The sequence below is a fragment of the Saccopteryx leptura genome, chromosome 3 (genome assembly GCF_036850995.1).
Source record: "Saccopteryx leptura isolate mSacLep1 chromosome 3, mSacLep1_pri_phased_curated, whole genome shotgun sequence".
In the NCBI taxonomy this organism is placed as follows: domain Eukaryota; kingdom Metazoa; phylum Chordata; class Mammalia; order Chiroptera; family Emballonuridae; genus Saccopteryx; species Saccopteryx leptura.
This window is the reverse complement of record NC_089505.1, coordinates 296935690-296960028: the sequence shown is the minus strand read 5'-3', so window position 1 is coordinate 296960028 and position 24339 is coordinate 296935690. Positions and strand designations below refer to the sequence as shown.

The 24339-nt window shown below is 48.6% G+C and overlaps 1 protein-coding gene across 3 annotated transcripts in view; it reads right to left on the bottom strand.

Annotated features, from left to right (window-relative positions):
- The window catches only part of ZNF704 (zinc finger protein 704), a 158262-nt gene extending 134422 nt beyond the window's left edge, over window positions 1-23840 (bottom strand). For all 3 annotated transcript variants that reach the window (XR_010750471.1, XM_066378824.1, XM_066378825.1), the window contains exon 1: window positions 23316-23840. Coding sequence is in view for 2 of the 3 variants with exons in the window: in XM_066378824.1 (XP_066234921.1) it covers window positions 23316-23735 (420 nt within the window). In the remaining variant the exon portion in view is untranslated. The remainder of the gene's footprint in view (window positions 1-23315) is intronic.
- Window positions 23841-24339: the final 499 nt, after the last annotated feature.

Below are 24339 nucleotides of genomic sequence, written 5' to 3'. Positions count from 1 at the left end.
ATGTGTGAGGTTGGGAGGAGGAGGGATCCCAGGTCACGTGTGCCCTTGCCTCTGGCCGCAATCTCAAGGTGACCTGCAGGGAAGCTGTGTGGACGCCGGGGATGGAAGGCTGAATAACAGCTCCCAGGGACATCCACATTCTAATCCCTGGGACCTGGGACTGGGACCCAGGCGTTAAGAGTAACACTGCAGGGATGACCGAGTTAAGAATCTTGAGATAGGCCCTGGCCGGTTGGCTCAGTGGTCGAGCATTGGCCTGGCGTGCAGGAGTCCCGGGTTCGATTCCCGGCCAGGGCACACAGGAGAGGCGCCCATCTGCTTCTCCACCCCTCCCCCTCTCCTTCCTCTCTGTCTCTCTCTTCTCCTCCCGCAGCTGAGGCTCCATTGGAGCAAAGATGGCCCTGGCGCTGAATGGCTCTGGATGCAACAGAGCTACGCCCCAGATGGGTAGAGCGTCGCCCCCTGGTGGGCATGCCGGGTGGATCCCAGTCAGGCACATGCGGGAGTCTGTCTGACTGCCTCCCCGTTTCCAGCTTTGGAAAAATACAAAAAAAAAAAAAAAAAAAAAAAGAATCCTGAGATAGGCAGAGTCTCCTGAATCACCTGGATGGGCCCTCAATCTAATCACCAGGGTTCTTAGAAGATGGAGACAGGGGGAGACTTCACGGTGGAGAAGGGGCGGAACAGTGGAAGCAGGGTAGAGTGATGTCCTTTGTTGACAGAGGAAGGACCTACACAACGAGGAGCACAGGCGGCCACCAGACGCTGGAGGGGACGCAGCCCCAGAGCCTCCACAGGGGTCCAGTCTCTCCTACACCTTGACCTCAGCCCACCCAGAACCATTTGGATCTCTCACCTCCAAAACACATAAGAGAATAAATCTGCATTGCTTTAAAACACTAAATGTGGGTCATTTGTGGCAACAGAAACCTAATACACAGGAGATCAGCTGGGGGCTGTAAGCAGCAGCCGAGTGGGGCGATGCTGGGGGTGGGGAGGTGTCCCTGAGACACTGTAGGAACAGGCGCCTGCTTTGGTTGGGGAGGTGATGGAGATGGAGCTAGTGTGAGTAGCCGCGTTCTCCCAACCACCGCGAGACTCGGGCAGGGCGGTCTCCCATCCAGCAACGGGAGCTGATGGGCGGGGGTGGGGGTGGGGGTGGGGGGGTGTGGGGGGTGGGGGTGGGGGTGGGGGTGGGGGGTGGGGGTGTGGGGGGTGGGGGGTGGGGGGGTGGGGGGGTGGGGGGTGGGGGGGGTGGGGGGTGTGTGGCTTGTGGCAGGGCACACAAAGATTTGAAGGCAGGAGAAAAAAAGTTGTTTCTCTTATTTCATCCTGGAGTTTTTACATTAAAAAAAAAAAACCCTACCTCACAATGAAGTATACTATTAAAATTTTACGTGGAGACGACTGAAACTCTTAGGTTTAAAAATGTTTCCGAATGTGGAATAGCTTGACCTTGATTTTGAAAATGCCTCTGGAGCCCCCAAGGGCTCACCATGAAGATATCTGAGTGGAAGTTACAGGGGACCTCTGAGTTCTGTTCTGTCCCGCTCTGTTCCGTTCCAGTATATTCCATTCACTTATTGTCTGCTTCACTCCATAAATGTTTGCATTCTCAAGACCACCAAAGACATAGAAGGACATTATTTAGAACTGCACACCCGACAGACAGCACCTGCGCCACTCCCGTCCTCCCTTCTTGTGGTGACCGATCTGAGCTCCCCACACAAGCACAGCCGATGGAGGGCCCTGCTCCACGCCCCGCCCACAGCCCATCACTCCTGCCCCTGCAGCTCCACTTCCTCCCTCCGGATGCTGACCCTGTTGATAAGAAGAGCCTCCGCTACATTTAGGAAGTTCGAGCGTTTGATTGAAAGTGTTCATGTGACTCGCGCTACTTTCTTTTTCACATTCACTGCCCAGCTGACATCAGGACAGAGGAACCGGCTGACTCCCGGACTCTGCCTGCCTCTCTCTCGGGGACACAAAGATTCCCGCATCTAGGCACAAATGTCTGCGGACGTTGCTGGGAACTGGGAAGGGCCTCCAGCTCTGAGGAGGGAGACAGGTCTTAAAGAGGGAGGTTGTTGCAGACCTCCACAGGGATCGAGTCCTCCCTACACCTCCCTAAACCTCAACCTCAAATGGTAAGGAACAATCCTCAGAGCCAAGAAATTAGACTTGCTTATAAAGTAAGCTTTCGAACAGAAGGGGCATACATGAACAGAAGAAAAACCAACCAAAAATCTGCAAAACTACAGCAATCTGGGGCTGTCTTACTCAGGTGGTAGTGGCCCTGAGTGACATGAGTATCTGAGGTCCCTCCCTCACAATCTTCACCCTCAGGTGGATGGAAGGGTCTGCTTTATTTTGAAGGATTTCAGATGTTCTCCGTCCTGGGAGCAGCCCCCACCTTCCCCCACCCCTTCTCCCCCCCCCCCCCAACAGAAAATAAAAATGAAAATAAAAAGATTTCAATAACAATTGCTAAAGTACAATGGGCAAACCCCTAATGGTCTGCTATATCAAAAAAACAATGTGGCACCTTCATTTCTAGTAATCCTAATAAATACGATAAAGACTGTCTTCTGTTCTTCTGTACTGTTGGGTCAAGGTTTCGAAGGACAGACCAACAGCCTCCCCAGAGTCTTATCAGGGAAGCTGCTCATGAGCCACACATGACCAAACCAGCCGTTTGGTTTTGCAGAGACTAGCATCCCCACCTGGGTGACACAGGGCCACTCAGATGTCTTGGGGGCTACCTACGACCCTGCGCAGTATTCACTGGTGAGGGTCAGCAGCTGCTCTTGAGTGAGACTCACAGTTAGTTTCCAGCAGCAGTGACTCATTTCCTAAGCTGACAGTTTAGGAAATACAATTGTTATTTTATCTCAAAGGTATGAACTAAGGAACTAACGCAGTTTTACAAAACAGAGACACACACACCCAAGTCTTAATTCTATGTTGAGGATACTGCTATCATATACTGTGAAACGAATCTAGAGATTAGTGTTGCTGCTAGAGGCTGGGTTAAGGGTGGGGAGAAGTGGCTGTGGCTATTAAAGGGTGACATGAGGGACCCTCGTGGTGATGGGATGCCTCTGTGTCCTCACTGTGGTGAATCCACACCTGTGGAAACATTTCACACACAGGCAAGTGCATCTAAAACTAGTGAGATCTGAGTCAGGTCAATGGGTGTGTCTGTCAGTGTCCTGATTGTGAGGGTGCACTATCTTAACACACACGTTCCCATTGGAGAAAGCTGAGGCAAGGCTATATGGGAGCTCTCCGTGTATTTTATCTTTTAAAGTTTTTGTTAAAAGCTTAAAATAAAAAAGAAGAGGCAAAAAAGAAAAAGAGATGTAATCTGATTACCCTACTTTGCAGGTGAATAAAAGAACAAGCAGGAAAGAAATTTACTCAAGACTAATTTTGTTGAGAGCTACATCAAAAATAAGACCCAGGCCACCATGCCATAATCCCTAACGCAAATAAGACTGAAGAAGTCCCTGCTGCTCCATCCTGTCCTGGAGGGTTAAAATTATAAAGATACCTACAAGCAGATAAAAATCTAGTTGAATCTACATGGAATAATATTAAGGAAATAAGTGCTAATTTAAGTATGATATGGTTCAAACTTAAGTATAATAAAATTCAGGAAAGAAAAAGGTATAGACTTACATTTGTCATACACTTCTACCGCAAATCTGAACAAATCCAAGGCAAATAACCTCATTTCTATAGAATAACCCGTAGGAAAGGGACATCATATCCAGATGCACATACCCCCCCCCCCATATGTCATCCCAATATATACTAAGCTTAGGGTACCACTGTGGAAGGAAGGGGATGAGCACGGAGACATGCAGCTGATGGTTCCCAGACACCATGACGCTTCCCTGTCCCCAGCCTCTGAGTGACAAGCACAGCCACACGAGACATCCCAGGAGACACAGGTGCTTCCCTTCACAGAAATAAGCCACATACAACAAATACACTTAAGGTGGAACTTGTTAGTTCCCCCTAGATCAGCGGTTCTCAACCTGTGGGTCGCGACCCCGGCGGGGGTCGAACGACCAAAACACAGGGGTCGCCTATAATAAATATGTATTTTCCGATGGCTCTAGGCGACCCCTGTGTTTTGGTCGTTCAACCCCCGCCGGGGTCGCGACCCACAGGTTGAGAACCACTGCCCTAGATTAAAATCTGTTACTATGGTAACCCCTGGTACGTTAAGGTGACAAGGGCTTTGCTCCAACACTCATTTCCAGTTTCGTATAAACTTAGCAAAACACGCTGCAAAGGCCCGGACAGCGGTGACCTGTGCACGGCCACCTAGACCTGCACACAGGGCCCTCCAATGACAGACGAAGAGCATCATGAAATTCTGGCCATGATGGTGGCTCTTCAGGCTCTGTTCCCCTGGCTCTGAACATGGCCAATTTTTAAGGTCTGACAATGAAGATGAAAACTACCATGAGAGTTTTATACATTTAGGGAGCTTGTTAGCTAGCTTAAATGTCCACTGGAATATGTTCCTTTTTCGGATTCAATTCTTCTTATTCCCAATAAAATATTTGCTTTTCTTACACAGCGTGCTGGGATTCCATTAAGTTTTTGTAGTGTTATGCATCTGTTTATCTTGAAATTTATTTTTATTTATTTTTAATTTTTACTTTTTTGCCTTTCCCTTTAGGATATTGCTCAAATTCATTGTGATTTTGCACTTTCATTTATATTCACTCTTCAATCATGTGTTGGATAGAACGTCATTCCTCACTGTGTCCAGCACTGTGACTTGCTTCCTAATGACAGCCCCATTATCTTCTTTTTTTTTTTTTTTGTATTTTTCTGAAGCTGGAAACGGGGAGAGACAGTCAGACTCCCGCATGCTCCCGACCAGGATCCACCTGGCACTCCCACCAGGGGCGATGCTCTGCCCACCAGGGGGCGATGCTCTGCCCCTTCGGGGCGTCACTCTGCCGCGACCAGAGCTACTCCAGCGCCTGGGGCAGAGGCCAAGGAGCCATCCCCAGCGCCCGGGCCATCTTTGCTCCAATGGAGCCTTGGCTGCGGGAGGGGAAGAGAGAGACAGAGAGGAAGAAGGGGGGGCTGGAGATGCAGATGGGTGCTTCTCCTATGTGCCCTGGCCGGGAATCGAACCCGGGTCCCCTGCACGCCAGGCCAACGCTCTACCGCTGAGCCAACCGGCCAGGGCCCATTATCTTCTTATGATCACATGCCTGGCCTGGAAAGCAGCTCACCAGAAACTTGTCTTTTCTGTTTGCTGTTCGTATTCTCTACCATAGAAACTCACCTGTCTGCACACCATCATGTTTTTGTTGTTGTTTTCCAGAATGGGCAGGCTACGATGGTCTTCCCATTGCTCGTTATTTCTGTATTTATAGGAATATACCACTTGAAAATCACGCGTTAACACATGCATGGGATATAAAAAATACTTAATCCCTCCCTCCAGAAACACCTTCCCTGACCAGCTGAAATGCACCTTACATGATGGCAAGGCAGCAGCCTGCCTCACCTCAGCCACCACCAGGCTCCGCCCCTGGGCCCTGACTGCTATTGGCTCAGGTGTTGTCCCACCTCTGCCCAGAGGGCCAGCCACCTCCTTCTTCACTTCTATTGTCTTTCTGCCTTCAGACTTAGTGCTACATCATGGACTCCAAAGCCTTCCTGACTCCCCCAGGCAGTTACCTTGAGCTCATCACATACATAACTCAAAGGCTGTGCTGCAAATATCCATTAACATGTTTGTTCCCCATGCTGGACAGGTGGGGACCCCGGGAATGGGTCAACATAAAGCAGGTTACGCATGGAGCAGGCAGGCTTCCTGCCCGTCCCTAGTCATCAGCCCGCTGGACTGGGCTATTGTTTTGTTTTTGGAAAAGGAGCAGGTTTATTTCCAAGATGTTGGGAGAATACATGAGCCAACTGTACAGGCTGGGACATTTGGTTTTTTCCAGCTGACCCTGGCAGGACCTCTCAGGACGCCCACTGAGAGGTGAAGGACTGAGAGAGCACATCCTTGCTGCATCCGGACTCTGCGTGCTACATGTGGCACTTCCGTCTCTGGTAGGTGACCCTAGAGGGCACTCCCACTTTGAGAGCAATGGCCAAGAAAGGAAACCAGGGCCCTTGGTCAGAAAGGATCCCTTGAAAGACACACTCTATGTTAAATGCCCAATGTACTTTGCACACTGAGGTTAGCATATCATTTCTTGGACCTTTAAAATCTACATCTTGAAAACAAGCGCAGGAAAGCAATGCAGGGCTCCACCGATAAGCACCTTACAACTGTCAGGAACGAATGATATTATTTGGGGATGCCCTTCTGTGTGGTTGTACTTCGGGTGCAAATAGTAATCCCATCAATATTTGGGTATATATGCCACTTAAGTCAATTTTTTTCCCACATAAATCAACTTTTAATGAAAGACGTTGCTATCCCTGTGATGGAGAAACCTTAATAATTCTTGTTGCAAAATTTCCTAAAATGTATTCATTATATTCTTGCCTCTCTATTGAACATAACAAATATTTCTTGATGGTACAGGTCTTAGGAATGTTATTACACTGTAACACAGAATGATATGCCTTGAGAGCTCCTTCCCACCACATTAAATGGATCCGGAGAGTTAAACTATATATATTATTTCCTATGCTCAGTGGCACAGTGTTTTAAACAGACCACATCTCCTCCGCCAGCATCCCTTTCATGCCTGCTGCTCTTGGGACATGGACCATAAGTAGAGAGATGTACTCTCTCCCCGCTAATTCCCAGCTTTTAATTTGCAGCAGGCCGAGAAATCACATACCGCCTTTGTTGGGACTGAATGTAAAGGAACAGTGCATACGGCAACCTGTCTGTGTTTCTCTCTGAACCGAGATCTCCTGCACACTGTAGCACTAAGTAAATGCTTTCTGATTTGAATTAAGCAAGTGTGAACTGTCTTTTTATATTTATCCCGGCTATTATCGAAGCATTGTTAACTTGCTTTTTTGTTTCAAGGTAGGTCTCTGAGGAGTTTGCCCTAGAAGCGATCTCCCGTAAGTGGCGCCACTCCTGCGGTCTGGAAGGGCGTCCCCAGCAAGGGGACGCGTGGTGTCTGTCTGGGAGCCATGAGCGGAACTCTGCGTGATTGTTGGCTCCTTCACCCTTCTTACTGGGACTTCAAAATAGTCAACAATTATTATTTCTTGAATATGAGATGTTACATAAGACCTAAGATTATTTTAGTAGCTCTGTGAAAAACAGACTTAAACGAGGAGGGACTGGATGCAAGATGTAAGTCATGAGGACTCTGCAGGAATGAGGGGGAAATCCGTGATGGAAAAAGTGCATCAGGCTTGGAAATACACAAGAAACAGAGAAGAAAGGTGATAGAAGGAAATGATCGGAGTCCTAGGATGACAGAATGCTTGGTCTTTCATTTTCCGCCTATTTAAACATTTACTGGGCACCCACTCCAACAGAGGTATTTTTATTGGGTACTAGTGCCACCAATATTGCAGAAAAGGAGAAACCATGGGTGTTTGGGAAGGAAGGGAAGGCTATAATGATGGTCTTGAACTCACTGGGAAGCAAGATGAGTATCTACCAGTTTGACCTGGGTAAACAGAAAGATATTAAAGCATGAGTCATTGCAGAAGTTATCACTATGAAAATCCACAAATGCATGGCAGATGAGGGTGGGAGAGTCAGAAAGAAAGAATTTAGAGTCATTTATTAAGTCATCTTCAAAAAGCTATTTAGCCTCTGGCCATGGCTGCCTCATAATTAAATTGAAATACCAATGACTCGTAAGAAACACAAGAGGTATCTATGTGGGGTGAGTTCTAAGGACACAGACACAATCAATGTCCTCTTGTCACAAATCCAAGGGGAAAGACGATAATCAAAAGGCATTCACTTCCCAATACATACTTACTTTAAAAAGTGAAGTCTTCTGTCCCAAGTGATATGCTTCAGATCCTACAAGTTTCTGTATTCCTAACCCCGTAGCACCTTCCTGCCAACCTTGCCAGCTTTTTAAAAAGGGTCCACCAAAAATATTCAGCAAAGCAAAGATCGGAGGGACCGTCTGAGCAGAGCTCTCCATTCCGACTCACTAGGCGTTACACCGCAGGGGAATATAATCAGGGAAACTTGCCTAACTTTGATGCTGATATCATAGCTTAAAAAAAAAAAAATTAAAACAAGGCTTTTTGAAAGACCACAGCTTCAAAACGGGATTTCTTTAAATATCTACAACTCCATTTATCTGTGTAGTAAACTAAAAGCATGAATGTCATGCACTGCTTGGCCCAGCCACCCAGCAGAAGTTTAAAATGCCACTCCCTTTGCTGAGAACAAAAAAGAAAGAATGAATGAATGAATGAATGAATGAATGAAGGAAGGAAGGAAGGAAGGAAGGAAGGAAGGAAGGGAGGGAGGGAGGGAAAAGAAGAGAAAGAGAAAGAGAAAAAGAAAAAGAGAAAGAGAAAGAGAAAGAGAAAGAAAGATGGACAGATGTTGGGGGTGTGGTGCAGATAGTATCAGCAAATATTTGCTTTGACTGGCTTGGCAACTTGGTGGATTATTCACTGCGACCAAGTTTCTACATTTCTAAAACAAAAACTGAAATTAAGAGTCCTATACCTACACTGTCCTGGCATTTGTCATTTCACATGGTTTGCTTGACTACTTTTCCCACTAACATGAATGCCCCATGAGGACCATGCAGAGGCAGATTAAGGTCGGTTGAGGCCCCAGGCACAGAAGAAAATATTGGGCCCCTTAAAAAAAAGGGAGACATGAGAAATAAAAATACATGTTAACCATTATTTTTAAATTTTTAAATTAATAAAAATATTATGTACTATTAGGCCCTGGCCGGTTGGCTCAGTGGTAGAGCGTCGGCCTGGCGTGCAGAAGTCCCGGGTTCGATTCCCGGCCAGGGCACACAGGAGAAGCGCCCATCTGCTTCTCCACCCCTCCCCCTCTCCTTCCTCTCTGTCTCTCTCTTCTCGTCCCGCAGCCGAGGCTCCACTGGAGCAAAGATGGCCCGGGTGCTGGGGATGGCTCCTTGGCCTCTGCCCCAGGCGCTAGAGTGGCTCTGGTCGCAACAGAGCGACGCCCCCTGGTGGGCAGAGCGTCGCCCCCTGGTGGGCGTGCCGGGTGGATCCCGGTTGGGCGCATGCGAGAGTCTGTCTGTCTCTCCCCATTTCCGGCTTCAGAAAAATACAGAAAAAAAATATATATTATGTACTATTATTGTTAAAATTGCTCATATGAAACCAAACTTGGTGTCATTAGAAAAAAGTGTAAAGTTGGGGTTTTGCAGGGCCCTTCTGAAGCTGGGGCCCAGGGCATGTGCCCAGTGCACCTGCAGTTAAATCTGCCTCTGGGACCATGTCTTTCTTGTTCAACAATATCCTGTGCATCCAGTTAAGTGGTCAGCACAGAGCGGGCACCAAATGAATGCAATGTTTGGATGCTCTCAGACAGAAGTGATATGGCAGAGGAAATTTACTTAACTATTCATCTACTTTCTTAATTGTGTCTCTCGATGGGCATACATTTTTAATTTTGATCAAGTATAATTCATCTTTTTTTTTTTCCTTTTGCAACTAACTAGTGCTTTCTGGTTCTTGTTTAAAATTCTTTGCCTACCTAAGGTTGCAAAGATTTTTCTCCTTTATTTTTTTCAGAAAGCTTTATATAAGTTTTAGCTTCTACACTTATATCTTAATTTGTTTTGAATTGATTTTTGTGGGTGGTTACCTGGGAGGGGGTGTAGAAGTTATTTGTTTCCTTTCTATGTGGATAGTCTTTCTAAGATTGTCAGTTGAAAAAAACTCTTCCAAGTGAATTTCTTCGGTGCCTTTCTTGAACTGTTTCTGTGTGGATTTATTTGGGGGCTCTCTATTTCATTGCATGACTCTGTCTGCCTATCCTGGAGCAAATTTTCTGGATTACTCTCACTTTATATGAAACCCTAAAGTCAAGTAGAATAAGTCCTCCAACTTGTTTCTTATTTTCCATAAGCTTTCTATGATAGTTAGTTTGCATTCCCATTGACCTCTACACAAAGTCCTGCTGAGCTTCTGATTAGGATGGTGTTGAACCTATAAATCAGTTAGTGGAGAACTGACATCTTATCCATACTGAGTTTGCTAATTGAACATGGTCTATTAATTCATTTATTTAGTTTTTCTGTAATGACTCTCATCAATGTCACAGATTTCACACATCTCTTTTGTATATTTTCATTAATTTTTTTTCCCCAAGTGTTAAGTTTTGGGTACTACTGTCAATATATTTTTCAAAATTTCATTTTCTAAATGCCATGCATGCATGCAATTGTTTTCTTTGCAAAATGACCTCATATACTGTGACCTTGCTGTGATAAGTTCTGCTGGTTCTATTGATTCCGTAGGGTTTTCTACGTAGATGATCATATTACCTGCTCATAGCGACAGTTTGACTTTCTTTTTTCCTAATATTTATGCCTTTATTTATGTTTCTTGCCTTATCACACTGCCTAAACCTCCAGCGCAATGATGATTAAAAGAGCACACTTACCTCTTCAACACCACCAAGCACTTATGTAACAAGAAACGCAGAAAGCAGCCACTGCTCCCTTTCCATAAGCCCTACCTGGGGTCCTTTCAAATCTCCAGGGATCCCTTTCCTGACTGCCGGCCGTATCTTCCCCACTCTAAGACAAGATAGTGTTCAGTGCATCTTCCTCCCTTTTCTGAGATGATTTTTTTACTACATCTAACATTTGATGAAAAAAGACTACTTTGCTTTCGGAGACTCTTCACATATTTATTTTACAAGTTCTAAAGGTCCTTATTCTAATGTTTTCATTATTTTCCTAATAGTTTATTAAACTAGTTTTGTGTTGCAAGTTATGTGAACCTACCAACTGAAACCATTTTCAATAGCTTACATTAAAATATACATATATTCTTCAAACTAAACTTGGGTCCTAGCCCAAATAAATAGAAAAGAATAAGGTGTGGTCTTCAGTAAACTCTTGTATTTGACTTGCAAAGCATGGGCAAGCTACATGGACGTATGTAATGACAACCCATAATAATTCTATTTCACATTGTTTTAATTTCTAGTTTACTCCAAAATAAAGCCCCTCTGTCCTCAAATTCCCATTGTTACTTAGGTACCCATTCCAATTATTTTTTTAAATCTGTTGTTCCAAATGTTCTCAAAAATGTTTCACAAATATCTATGCCATTTGGAATATAATTACCTCATTTTATTTTTTCTCCACAGAAACTGCCTCATTCTTTTCTGGGGGCTTATTTTCCACATCTATTAATTGAAGAAAATAGTATCTACCTTCCAAGATTAGCAGAAGGATCAAATGAAGTTAGCAACAAGGGCACTCTATAAATGATAATACATTGCATGTTGGGTAAGATGGAAATTCATATTGCACAATACCCAACAAGGAGTCCTGATGCGAGGTGGGCAGTGTCCTAAATGCTGAAGCCCCCTATCTGCAGCAGTTGACAGAAGTGTGTTGATGCTCACAAATTTATATGTGCTTTTCATTTAGAGCAATGGTAGTCAACCTGGTCCCTACCACCCACTAGTGGGCATTCCAGCTTTCATGGTGGGTGGTAGTGGAGCAACCAAAGTATAAATAAAAAGATAGCTTTAACTATAGTAAGTTGTTTTATAAAGATTTATTCTGCCAAACTTAGCGAAAATCTGACATAAAGTACTTGGTAAGTAATTATTATTATATGCTTTAACTTGCTGTAACTCTGCTTTATAAATTTTATTAAGTAAAGTTACTTCCCTACTTTATAAATCATTACTGTGGAACCGGTGTGCAGTTAGAAAATTTTTTACTACTAACAGATACAAAAGTGGGCGGTAGGTATAAAAAGGTTGACTACCCCTGATTTAGAGTGTTCTGATATTTTCCATCCTCTTTTTCCTTTTAGAACGTGAAACACGTATTATTAAATACACTTTCCTGGGTATTAGCACCTGTGTTTCTCTGCTCCCTGGGGCTGATTAATTCAGTTCTGACCCACTTTTCACAGTCCCTGTCCTCCCCCACTTGACCCAATCATGCATCCAATTTACCAAGAATGTGTGTTTTCCACTAGTTTTTAAACTTCACACAGGAGAATGGTATCTGCAGACATACAAGTAAAAATTTACCACATGAAATACTACTTTTTTTTTTGGAAGAAACTTGATACTGAAAAAATCATCTTATGAGAAAAAAATGTTTCCAAGTCCACATGACCTGCTAACATTTTAACCTTTCTGTGCATGCGACAATGTACTTCTTTAACAAGGCAGGTTTCATTATTTACCCCAAGTTAAACCACTTATCCATGGATTTCCCATTTAGAAAAATAATGATAAGCCAGTGTTTCCCAAAATCTGTCCCAAGGGGAAGATGCTCGGGGTTTGGCAAGCCTCTGCAGCCCAATAAATAGTAAATGGTGCAGTTTATACTCACTCCTTAGAAACACAACAGACCCTTGATGTCCATGATCAGTGACTTTTTTGCAGGTACATGGGTGATGTACTACTCTTCCAATTAGTCTATATTGAAATATTTTCAAACTGTAAAACATCTGTCTCTCTGTTCCAAGCTAGAATTTCCCCAAGTTGTTCAGCCACAGAGTCCTTTTATTTATTTTATTTTTAAAGTTTTTATTTATTCATTTTAGAAAGGGGAGAGAGGGAGAGAGAGAGAAGTGGGGGAGAAGCAGGAAGCATCAACTCCCACATGTGCCCTGAGCAGGCAAGCCCAGGGTTGCCTGCTCGAACCAGCGACCTCAGGGTTCTAGGTCAATGCTCTATCCTCTGTGCCACCACAGGCCAGGCAGCCACAGAGTCTTTATCTTACCCTTCTGTTGTCCCTCCAATGGCATAAGCAAGCAGGTCCCGGAGTTTACAGTAACTTGGCGCTAGGCATTCCCATACATCCAAGGAACAAAAAATGACTTCTTCACCAAACACAAGTACAGCTGGTCCCTGCACCACAGTGGAGGGGGAAGGGAGAGGCAGACTCACATCTCCATTTCAGCCACGTGCCAGGCAGAGGTGGAAGGTGACGTCATTGTGTGGCCAGGGCAGCTTTCTGCGACACACGTCAATGTGTGTGGCCAGCCTGTGCCCGGCCTCTGAATGGCAGCCAGGTTCTCTTCAGTATAAAAGGTGCCGATCTGAACAGCCTGGGGAACCTCAGAGACTGAAGGTCTCTGTCCTCCTCACACAAAGAGATAAGTGACACACAGCTTCCTGAGCCAAAGGGGAAGCTTCTAGCTCGCCACACACAACAGTACACCATGGAGGTCAGCTGCGCAAAGTCACCCCAGGAAGCAGCTCTCTGAACTACCTGGCTGTCCTGGACTGAGGAGGAGGTGGGGGGACGGTCAAAGTTACTGTGGGATTTTAGGTCCTCCAACAAAATTTCACTAAAGCTTCCTTTCTGAAACCACAAAGGAAATGCATTGCCATCCATGTCTTGATTCAGGTCTCTGAGCTGTATTCAGTAACAATAGACTGTGACAGAACGATGTCATCACAACTGTATTTGAGAAGACCAAAGCATAGAGATGGTAAGTAACTCGTTAAGGCCACACAGCTAGCAAGCGGAGAAGGCAGCACTCCAACCCAAGACTGTTACATCACTCCACGATCTGCCCAGAGGGAACAGCGGGTTGGGGGAAGCCCTGTCCTCTCCCTCGTACTAAAGAGCCTATGACAAAGATCACAGTAATGAACCAAAATTATCCTGTTCGCAGGGTTTTCTTCACATGATATTTCAGGGCACACCGCCTTTTAAAAAATTGGATTCAGTTTAGAACATCAGTGCATTTTTGACATTCACTGATTCTGACTAGCCATGCCCAATTAGTCCAAACTCAGGGAGATTTTACTTCTGCGTAACCTTCCATTATGACAAGAACATGAGGAGAGCACGTGTGTCATGGGGACAGCGCATTCTGGAGCAACATGCGGGCAGGGCCCTTGTCATTCTTGTCACCTCAAGGTTCCCTGGGGTTCTGCAAGATGCATGAAACCCCCTTATATGTTACTGCAAAGTTCTTACCCTAGAATGACAGTCTCTCCTTCAAGACTCCAGAGTCGAGCCTGTTGGCTCCACATATAAACTGTCACTCTGGAGTTTTCAAAACGGTGTCTTCAGCGAGGGTTGGATCACTGATTCCGTTCGACAAATCTCAGTTCTATAGGATGGCCCCTCCTGTCCAGTGGGTGGGTCACTGTTTGCCAAGTTCAGTGATCTAATCTCATCCTTGACTAGCCATTTAGGAAGTAACCTCCTGGCCAAACCATACCTCTTCTTCATACAAGTTGTTTGACTCCACTTGTTGGAGTGTCTACATCACAGTCACATCTCAAATTATGGGAGCCTCAAAAGGTCTCTCGGCAGATCTGATCTTAGGGCTAAAAGAAAGGGGGGCTCTGAGTCTCCTTCTAGACAACGTGGCAGGAATTCATTGACTTGAGTAGACATCATTTCAAGTCACTCTGACACGGCTGGTTTTTTCCATGCAGATCTGATGCTCTGATACCTCACAGCACAGTGGGGAGGGAAAGGCTCTCCTTCCGGGCCGCCAGCCACTCTCCAAGTGGAGGACCCAGCACTCTGGCTGCTACGGGAGTAATAAGGAATAGGCTGGGCGTTTGAAGAAGTCAAGCACATGCATGGCTGTAGCTCTCTCTGGCTCCATCTCACTGGGAGGCGGAGGAAGCGAACACAGGAAAGGGCTTCTTTCCACTTTCTCTCCTCTTTTCTCTAATGCTCATGTGATGGATAGAGGACTCTAAGGTGAATGAGCAGTAAAATCTAGGTGAAGGAGGGAAGGCCCTAAGTAAGGGCTGAGGATATGCCACGTCTCCAGTCTACTTCTCCGGAGGCACCACACAGGGGTGATGGGCACCCCCTTCACAAGGAGATGGAGCCTGTTTCCCACGGTGATCACCTACTGAATGCACATGCCCTGTGGAAACCACACAGGGTGGGGGGCCTGGCACCCATCTGACCGCAGACACAGGTGCACTGCTTCTACCTGCGGTACAGGACTAAGGAAGAACTTTCCAAAAAGAGAAGTTGATTGGCAATGAATGGCAGATCACTTGAGAAAATTGTGACTTTTTTCTTTCCACAAATCTAAGAGAGTGAAGTAAAATCATTCCAGCCAGACCCAGGGAACTAACCCAAGAGGGTGCTAACTTGGGGCTGGCAGACCAGGGCACTAATCCTGGCCTCACCTGCCCCACCCCCAGCCACAGCTGGACACGGCACTTCACCTTCATCATCTCCAGTGAGGGTATTGGATTGCGAGATAGTGTCTGTTTCTCTTCTAGTTCAGCAGTGAATGGCAACTTTGTCTGGTATCTTAAGCACGTGCCTTTTGCTGCAGCCAACACAGACCATTTGCAAGACACATACTTGTTAGCAAATTGGAATTCAGTGTTTGCTGCACAGCCCTTGCCAAAAGCTTCTTACAGTCATCTGATATTCAAGAGATAGTCTAATAGCCGTGTTTGCCATCCCTCCACGGATTCCGAACCGTTAATATTTACTGAGCATGGAAAGTGAGAGCTCTGACATCTAGTATCTCATTTAAAAGCCTTTCTTCCCAGTTTTTCAGCAGAGGAACTCTGGATAGAATGCCTAGCCGTCCTGCATGTAGAGGTTTTTCCTAAACGTGTTATCCCAGTACATTATCAATCCCTTCAGAGATTCACTGGTTCTGGTCCCTGAACTAATCCAAAGCATTGCAGGGAGTCCTGGGCCTCATTATCTCACACCCATACCATGTGGCCTTCACTGACTAACAAGGTATTATAGAAGCTTTTCTCCATTTGACACTGTCTTTGTGCCTTTTTTTTTTCTTTAATTCTGGTTAAAGATACTGTTTATGCTGCTACTTACTATTTATTTCTTAACATAAGGGCCCAGGAGGGTAGTCAGTTTTCCTTGGGGGGAGGGGGTTAGGGTATAGGATTGCACCACTGAAAATAAATGTGTAAGCTGTCTTTGGTCAGAAACTGAAAACCATACCATGCGATGGTCTCTTCTTGTCTCGTTTAAAGCCTATATTTGTGTCCATTACAGTAACCCAGCTATGCATCTCAGATCCTTACTAGCATTTACTCCTGTTTCCTTAGCAATCCTGGATCCTCCTGGAATTAAACCCCAAATAAATATAGAGACAGTCCAGTGACTAAAAGTACAGTCTGTGGACATGAGCAAGGCTGCTACTTGTGAACACACTGTTGCAGTTGTGATGTTTCATTTCTAAGTCAGCGTCCTCAGTTGGAGAAGGGGGCCACCCTGGTTCCCAAGTCATACTGTCTCATGAGATCCTCCTGCCTGTAAACCATTCAGTACGGTTCCTGGCTCCTAAGTAGTCAGCAAACATTCATCTGCAATAACGTTATTTTGGAACCCAATGTGTCTTGCGTTTCATTTCCATTCTTTTATTGATTTTATTGGTTTAGTCTTGTTTCTTCTGATTCACTGGTCATGGTCCATTCACCACCCCTCACCCACTCCTGGCCTCACTTTTCTTAGATCCCAAGTCTATGGTTACAGTCACAGCCGGGCCAACTCCCCTCAATATGTTCCCCTCTTTCTTTCCACTGTTCACCCATCTGGCTAAACCCCACCCCTGCTGAACCCAGCTGTCTGCTTTGTCTACAAGAGGCAGCATCGCATAAGGCACAAGGGTGCTAGCTCTGGAGTTAGACTTCCCAGGGCTCAAGCCCTGGCTCTGCCACTCAGACCCTGTCTATCTGTAAGTGGACTGCTTATTGCATCTGTAAACAGAGGATGATGCTAACAATGCTGGATGACTCATGGGTATATAATCAAACTTAAAGGAGACTGTACACTTAGACTTGTATGGATCACTTGTAAAGGACTAGAATTCTCTTTATTGTCATTACTCTATGCACTGGCTGATGGAAGGAAGTTGGGAAAACCATATTCCTGGAACCATAAGCACCAGATGGGTCCTTGCTTGAGTCTGGCTACTCTGTGTGCCTCCCTAATGCCCTCAACACTATGTTGTACCTTCAGCTCCACTTCAAACCTCTGTCATTCTCAGCAACGTTCCCTCCCACTGTGTGGGGAAATCAGAGGCCATCAGACCAGTACCACTTCATCTGACCCTCATGCTATCTATACCTGCCCAGACCTGCACTCTGCCTCCACCTTCCCTCTAACTCAGTGGGCAAAGGGCTCGTGCTTCCATCAAAGGGGAAGCAACCCCTGTCCTTGTGGTCCAGATCCCCTCCCCTATGTCTTTTCCAAGGACTGTCATCCTGAAATGATCTCTCTTCTCTCTGTATCTCTAGATCCTCCCTAAGGTGACCCCCAATGATCCTGGTGTTCATGCCCTCCAGTATCACCTCCCCCTATATGTGGGTGGAACCCAGGGCTCACTGCTAACCAATAGCAAAGATGATAGGTTTACTGCTCCTGTGCTTATAGTGCATTATATGAGACCCTAGTTCACTAGCAGAGGGATGGTAAGATTCTCCCTGCTGGCTAGATGCAGTAAGAGGCCGTGTCCAGGAAGTCCATGTGACAGAGCACTGCAGAGTAGGAAGAGGGTCTCTAGGAGCTGAAGGCAGCTTCCAGGTAACAGCCAGCAAGAAGTTGGGACCCTCAGACCTACAGATGCAAGGAAGTGAATTCTTCTGAAACCCGAGTGAGCTCAGAAGGTACTCCCCGCCCTAGTTCAGCCTCCTGATGAGAACACAGGCAACTCGACACCTGGACTGCAGTGAGACCTAGCACAGACCCATTGAAGTTGAACCCGGATTCCTAACCCACAGACACCCTGACAACTGCTGTCAGTCAAAAAGTTTGTGGTACTTCGTTACCTTACAATAGAAAACAAAGATGCTTGCCTTCTACTAGATATTCCCATCATGCACCAGAGTCTACTGGATCCTGTCAAAAACAGTCTAGATCATATTCCCTCCAGATGCTCCCCTTCTCTCTGCTCTCCTTTCCCACAAAACTTGTAAAAGAGTTTTCCATACGCCTTACTATGTCCTCACCTCAATTCACTCACTGCTCAGCCCACGCGGGGTCACACCACCGGCTTCACTTTCCTTTGCCAGGGATACCAACAAGTCCCACAATATCGAATCTGAAGAAAGATAGATGCCTCTATCTTTTTTTTTTTTTCCTGTATTTTTCTGAAGCTGGAAATGGGGAGAGACAGTCAGACAGACTCCCGCATGCGCCCGACCGGGATCCACCCGGCACGCCCACCAGGGGGCGATGCTCTGCCCCTCCGGGCATGGCTCTGCCGTGACCAGAGCCACTCTAGTGCCTGGGGCAGAGGCCAAGGAGCCATCCCCAGCGCCCGGGCCATCTCTGCTCCAATGGAGCCTTGGCTGCGGGAGGGGAAGAGAGAGACAGAGAGGAAGGAGGGGGGGTGGAGAAGCAAATGGGCGCTTCTCCTATGTGCCCTGGCCGGGAATCGAACCCAGGTCCCCCGCACGCCAGGCCGACGCTCTACCGCTGAGTCAACCGGCCAGGGCCTAGATACCTCTATTTTATTCAGTATCCCAGCGGTATTCGGTTCCATTCCAGGTGCCCCATTTTCAGAACTATTTCTTCTCCTGCTGCCTGGCCTTCACATTTTCCAGTTTTCTGCTGTTTGCGGTTCTGTTGGTGGTTGCTGCCTTCTCTCCCCACACCCACACCTGCCGCCCGAGTGGTGCCAAGCCCCAGGGTCCGGCCTGGGCTTCCCTGTCCTGGCCTCTCTCACTCACTCCTCATGTCTCAGCTTCCAATGACATTCACATGCTGGTGACTCCCAAATGTTTCTCTCCAGCCCTGGCCTGTCCCCTCGGCTTCACATCCCACGGCCATCTGCCAAACTGCAGCTTACACCTGGATGTCTAACTATCATCTCAGATGCAAAATGTCCAAAGTGGCGTTCTTTATCATATCCCAAATCTATTGTTCACCCAGTTTTCCCAATTACAGCAAATGGCTCATTTAACCAACTTTCACATGGGGCCTCACCTTGGATTCTTTTTCCTCCGCCCACCCCCTCACATCAATCAGCAAGTTCGCGAGGCTCGACTGTCACAATAGATCCTGACTCCCTCCTGTCAACCTAGAGCACATGGCCCTCACCTCTCATTTGGATGACAGCCACCCAGCTGGCCTCCTGCTGCTCCCTGCTATGCACGCTCCTCCACATGTCATGGCCTTTCAAAACCCCAAGCCTGGCCCTGGCCCAGTTGGCTCAGCGGTAGAGCGTCGGCCTGGCGTGCGGGGGACCCGGGTTCGATTCCCCGCCAGGGCACACAGGAGAAGCGCCCATTTGCTTCTCCACCCCCCTCCCCTCCTTCCTCTCTGTCTCTCTCTTCCCCTCCCGCAGCCAAGGCTCCATTGGAGCAAAGATGGCCGGGGCGCTGGGGATGGCTACTTGGCCTCTGCCCCAGGCGCTAGAGTGGCTCTGGTCTCGGCAGAGCAACTCCCTGGAGGGGCAGAGCATCGCCCCCTGGTGGGCAGAGTGTCGCCCCTGGTGGGCGTGCCGGGTGGATCCCGGTCGGGCGCATGCGGGAGTCTGTCTGACTGTCTCTCCCCATTTCCAGCTTCAGAAAAATACAAAAAAAAACCCAAAAAAACAAAAAAAACCCAAGCCACCTTATAGTCCTTTACTGCTTAAAATGTTCCCAAGTTTTCACACTCTACTTTCAAAAGGACTGCCAGGCTCTGTGCTGCTGGCCCCGACCTGTGTCCCTAGCATATCTCCAACCCACCAAGTTCCATCACACTCACCTCTTCCTCATTCCCACATCAAGACTTTTTTAATTGTTACTCCTTCCTGAAAGATCTTCTCAAGCTGTATAGGGACATCCCCTCCTCAAAGAGGTCTTCCCCATAGCAGCATTCTCTTCCTCCAGGACTCCAATGTCCCACTATTTCCCTCTCTCTGTATATCACTTCTCAAGCACCCGTGTTTATTCACCTGTCCATTGACTGTTACTGTGACTCCTCTTACCAGATGTGAGTATATGAAGGTGCTTACTTCTAGAATACCACCTGGCACAGCCTGACCAGGTGGTGGCGCAGTGGATAGAGCATCGGAATGGGATGCAGAAGACCCAGGTTCAAGACCTCGAGGTCGCCAGTTTGAGCATGGGCTCATCTGGTTTAAGCAAAAATTCACCAGCTTGGACCCAAGGTCGCTGGCTCAAGCAAGGGGTTGCTCAGTCTGCTGAAGGCCCGCGGTCAAGGTACATATGAGAAAGCAATCAATGAACAACTAAGGTGTCGCAATGCGCAACAAAAAACTAATGATTGACGCTTCTCATCTCTCCGTTCCTGTCTGTCTGTCCCTGTCTATCCCTCACTCTGACTCTCTCTTTCTGTCTCTGTAAAAATAAATAAATAAATAAATAAATAAATAAAAGAATACCACCTGGCACATCACAGGTGCTCAATAAATACTTGAATAAGTGAATGCATAAGTGTATACACACACACACACATATACACGATATTGACATTGTTATATGCATTTATAATAAAAAGTCCTGTTACGTTCCATCAGAAAATCTCTTCCACCTCAATGACTAAAAGAGCAGTAAAAAACTTACACAAATTATACCGCAAACTACTCAATATAGACATTTCTGAAAAGCTGTGGGAAAAACCAAATCCTCATAAAATAAAACCTATGTTGAAAGAAAGAGTGTAACAGAAATGTGTCAGGCAACGCAAGAAATCCTTTTTGATAGCGTAAATTATCACACTGTAGGTATTCTGTTTTTGTAGATTTTTTTTTTTTTTTTGCATTTTTTTTTTCCGAAGCTGGAAACGGGGAGGCAGTCAGACAGACTCCCGCATGAGCCCGACCGGGATCCACCTGGCATGCCCACCAGGGGGCGATGCTCTGCCCCTCTGGGGCGTCACTCTGTTGCATCCAGAGCCATTCTACAATAGCACCTGAGGCAGAGACCACAGAGCCATCCTCAGTGCCCGGGCCATCTTTGCTCCAATAGAGCCTCTGCTGCCGGAGGGGAAGAGAGAGATAGAGAGGAAGGAGAGGGGTAGGGGTGGAGAAGCAGATGGGCGCCTCTCCTGTGTGCCCTAGCCGGGAATCGAATCCGGGACTCCTGCATGCCAGGCCGACGCTCCACAACTGAGCCAACCGGCCAGGGCCTGTTTTTTTTTGTTTTTTTTTTTCCCGAAGCTGGAAACAGGGAGAGACAGACAGACTCTCACATGTGCCCGACCGGGATCCACCCGGCACGCCCACCAGGGGCGATGCTCTGCCCACCAGGGGGCGATGCTCTGCCCCTCCGGGGCGTCGCTCTGCTGCGACCAGAGTCACTCTAGCGCCTGGGGCAGAGGCCAAGGAGCCATCCCCAGTGCCCGGGCCATCTTTGCTCCAATGGAGCCTTGGCTGCGGGAGGGGAAGAGAGAGACAGAGAGGAAGGAGGGGGGGTGGAGAAGCAAATGGGCGCTTCTCCTATGTGCCCTGGCTGGGAATCCAACCCGGGTCCCCGGCACGCCAGGCCAACGCTCTACCGTTGAGCCAACCGGCCAGGGCCCAGGACCTGTTTTTGTAGATTTGATCCCCCTCCTCCACTATGTTGGGTTTGCTGGGATCACAAAGCATAAATTATAATTAATTTTTCCATCACAAATCGTGCAAGCACTGTTCAAACAACAAGGCATATCTTCCAAGTCACTACTCCTGTACCTCAATGTCACTGATGCCATATGACTTAATTCCAAACCCAGCTAAGTCCTATAGCCGTCCGATGCAGGCTTTTAACAGGTCATGGTAATGAGTATGCTCATGGTCTGGATCCCAACAAGCAACTGTCAAAATGATCTTCCCAAAGGACTACTTGCTGAAAATTTCTCATTTCCAGAGCAGAGACTCCCAGGGTGGTTTAGGAAAGAAATCTGTGACCATGCCTGTTCTGAGGCTGTTCCAAAATGCTGGCATTTAAGGTTCCTTTGGAACTACAATTTCCTGCTTTGAGGAGCTGACTTTTATGCTGGTCCTTGCAAAAAACACAACTTTCTATCTATTAAACTCACTTGCTTATGTATTTTTCCTTCCTAATATACCAGTATCTTCTGATAACTCAGGTAAGCACTCATGCAGTTGACGCTGAGATCCACTGTTGAGAAAAATCACACCCTCCCTTCCTCCTTACCACTTGCTGCCCTCAAAACTTCTTAGCAACACACACTGTGCATGAACCTTGGCATGGTTTGCCTTGGCCAATCGCATGCCTGGAAGCCCAGCCAGTCAGTTGTGTAATAATAAACCCCTTATCTCCTGAAGATACACAAACCGAAGGATCTTGGTGCTCCAGGGCACAGGGACTTCGCTGGAATCCTCAGATCCTCAGATAAAACTCGCATTCATTTTCAATGCCAGATCCCCCACCCCACCCCAGTTTTCCCAAATTCCTCTTTTTTCTCTCTCTCTTTCTCGTTTGTAATTTTGAGCAAGGAAAAAAGGCAAAATGCTAAACAATGTCGAGTTGAAACAGGGGAGCGCAAGGGGCAGTGCCAACATTGCCAGCGAAATGCGTGCAGAAACCGCGGGCTTGCTGTGACTGCGCTGGGCTCACCAGTCGGTTCCCTCCTAGAGCGGGCGACCGACACTCGATAATTGTTCTTGGGTGGAGAGGGGCTCACATGGACAAAACAAGCTGCCTGCTGGTAGCAGGGAGCCCGACTAGCCCTCAAATCCAGGACAAGGGGACACTCCCGCTTCCTCGGGAAGAATAATATCCCACTCCTCCCACCTCGCCTGTTCCCACCCGGCGCAAACCCATGCGTACCTCGTCCCAGCTCCAAGTTCCCGACCTCAGGGAGACAAGTGGCCTTTCCCCGCGCCCGCACGAGACCAGCCTTCGAGGAAGGGGCAGCGACCGCGCTCAACGAGGCCGAGATCAGGATGAGCAAAACCGGCCCTTGAGCAGCCCGCGTGCTTCACACACCCCTCCCTGAACCCTGTCCCCTCCCCGGGCCGTCCCCTCCCGGACCCCTGTCCCCTCCCCGGGCCCTCCCCTCCGGCCCCCTGACCCCTCCCCAGCCTGTCTCCTCCCCAGAATCCCGTCCCCTTCCCAGCCCCCTATCCCCTCCCCGGCCCCCTGTCCCCTCCCCGGGCCGGCTCCTCCCGGGCCCAGTCCCTTCCTCGGGCTGTCCCTTCCAGCCTCCGGTCCCCTCCCCAGCCCCATATTCCCTTCCCTGCCCGTCGGGCTCGTGCCCCACACACACCTTCAACGCGCCCCGGGCCGGGCCCCTGGGGACCGCGCGGCCAGGGCCAAGGGGCAGGAAGCGCTCCTCGCCGTCCTCGTCGTCATCGTCGCCGTCCACCACTTCAATGACCCCCTCCTCGTCATCGTCCTCGTCGTCGTCCTCGTCCTCCTCCGCACCCCCTCGGGGCTTCTCCAGCACCCGCCCAAGCCCCCGCCGCCGCCGGCTTGCACCCTCCTCTTCCTCGTCCTCCTCGCCGAGCAGCAGCAGCACAGGCGACGCGGCGGCCCCGGCGGCCCGAGCGGCCCCGGTCCCCGCGCTCCGGGGCGGTGGCGGCAGCGGAGGCCTCCCGCTCTCGGGCGCCGGGCCGGGCGGGTGCAGTGCGGGGCCGCCACGGCGGCCGCCCAGGCTGGAGCGCTTGGCCAGGCGGCGCGCCTGCATGCCTGCCACCGAGCTGTCCCTCCGCTGCGCTCGGCTCTGTCGGCTCCGCTCCTTGCGGTGGCTCCTCCCGCGGCTGCTGGGCACGCTGCGGCCGGCTGCGGGCTGCGGGCTGCAGCGGGACTACGGCGGGAAAGCAGTGGGTGTGAGCGAGTCGCGCGCCGCCACCTCCAATGCCGCTGCCGCCGCTCCGGAGCCGCGGGCCGCGCTGCGCCCCATGCGGCCGGCGGCCGGGCCCGCGCCTCTGGGCCTAGCGCGGCCGCTCAGGCGGAGCTGTGGGCGCTGCTACTGCCGCGCGCCCGCCACCCGCCTCGGAGCCCTCGGCCCCGAGCCGGCAAAACCCGGACTGGACGTCTCCCCGGCCCGCGGTCTCCAGATCCGGGGCTTCCGAGCGGCCGGGCCGACACGGGCCGCCTCCCCTGCCGTAGCCGGCGACTCCCTGTGGACGGAGGACCGCGCACCTCACTTCACTCAGGTTCTCGGTCCAAAGTCAGACTCTGAAGCAAGAGATTTGCCCCCGCAAGTTCGTGGGAATGATCTCTGCTGTGCGTGGCGTCCGCTACTGCGCTTCTGTGACATCGGGGAAGATGGTCCCATCCGAGATTGG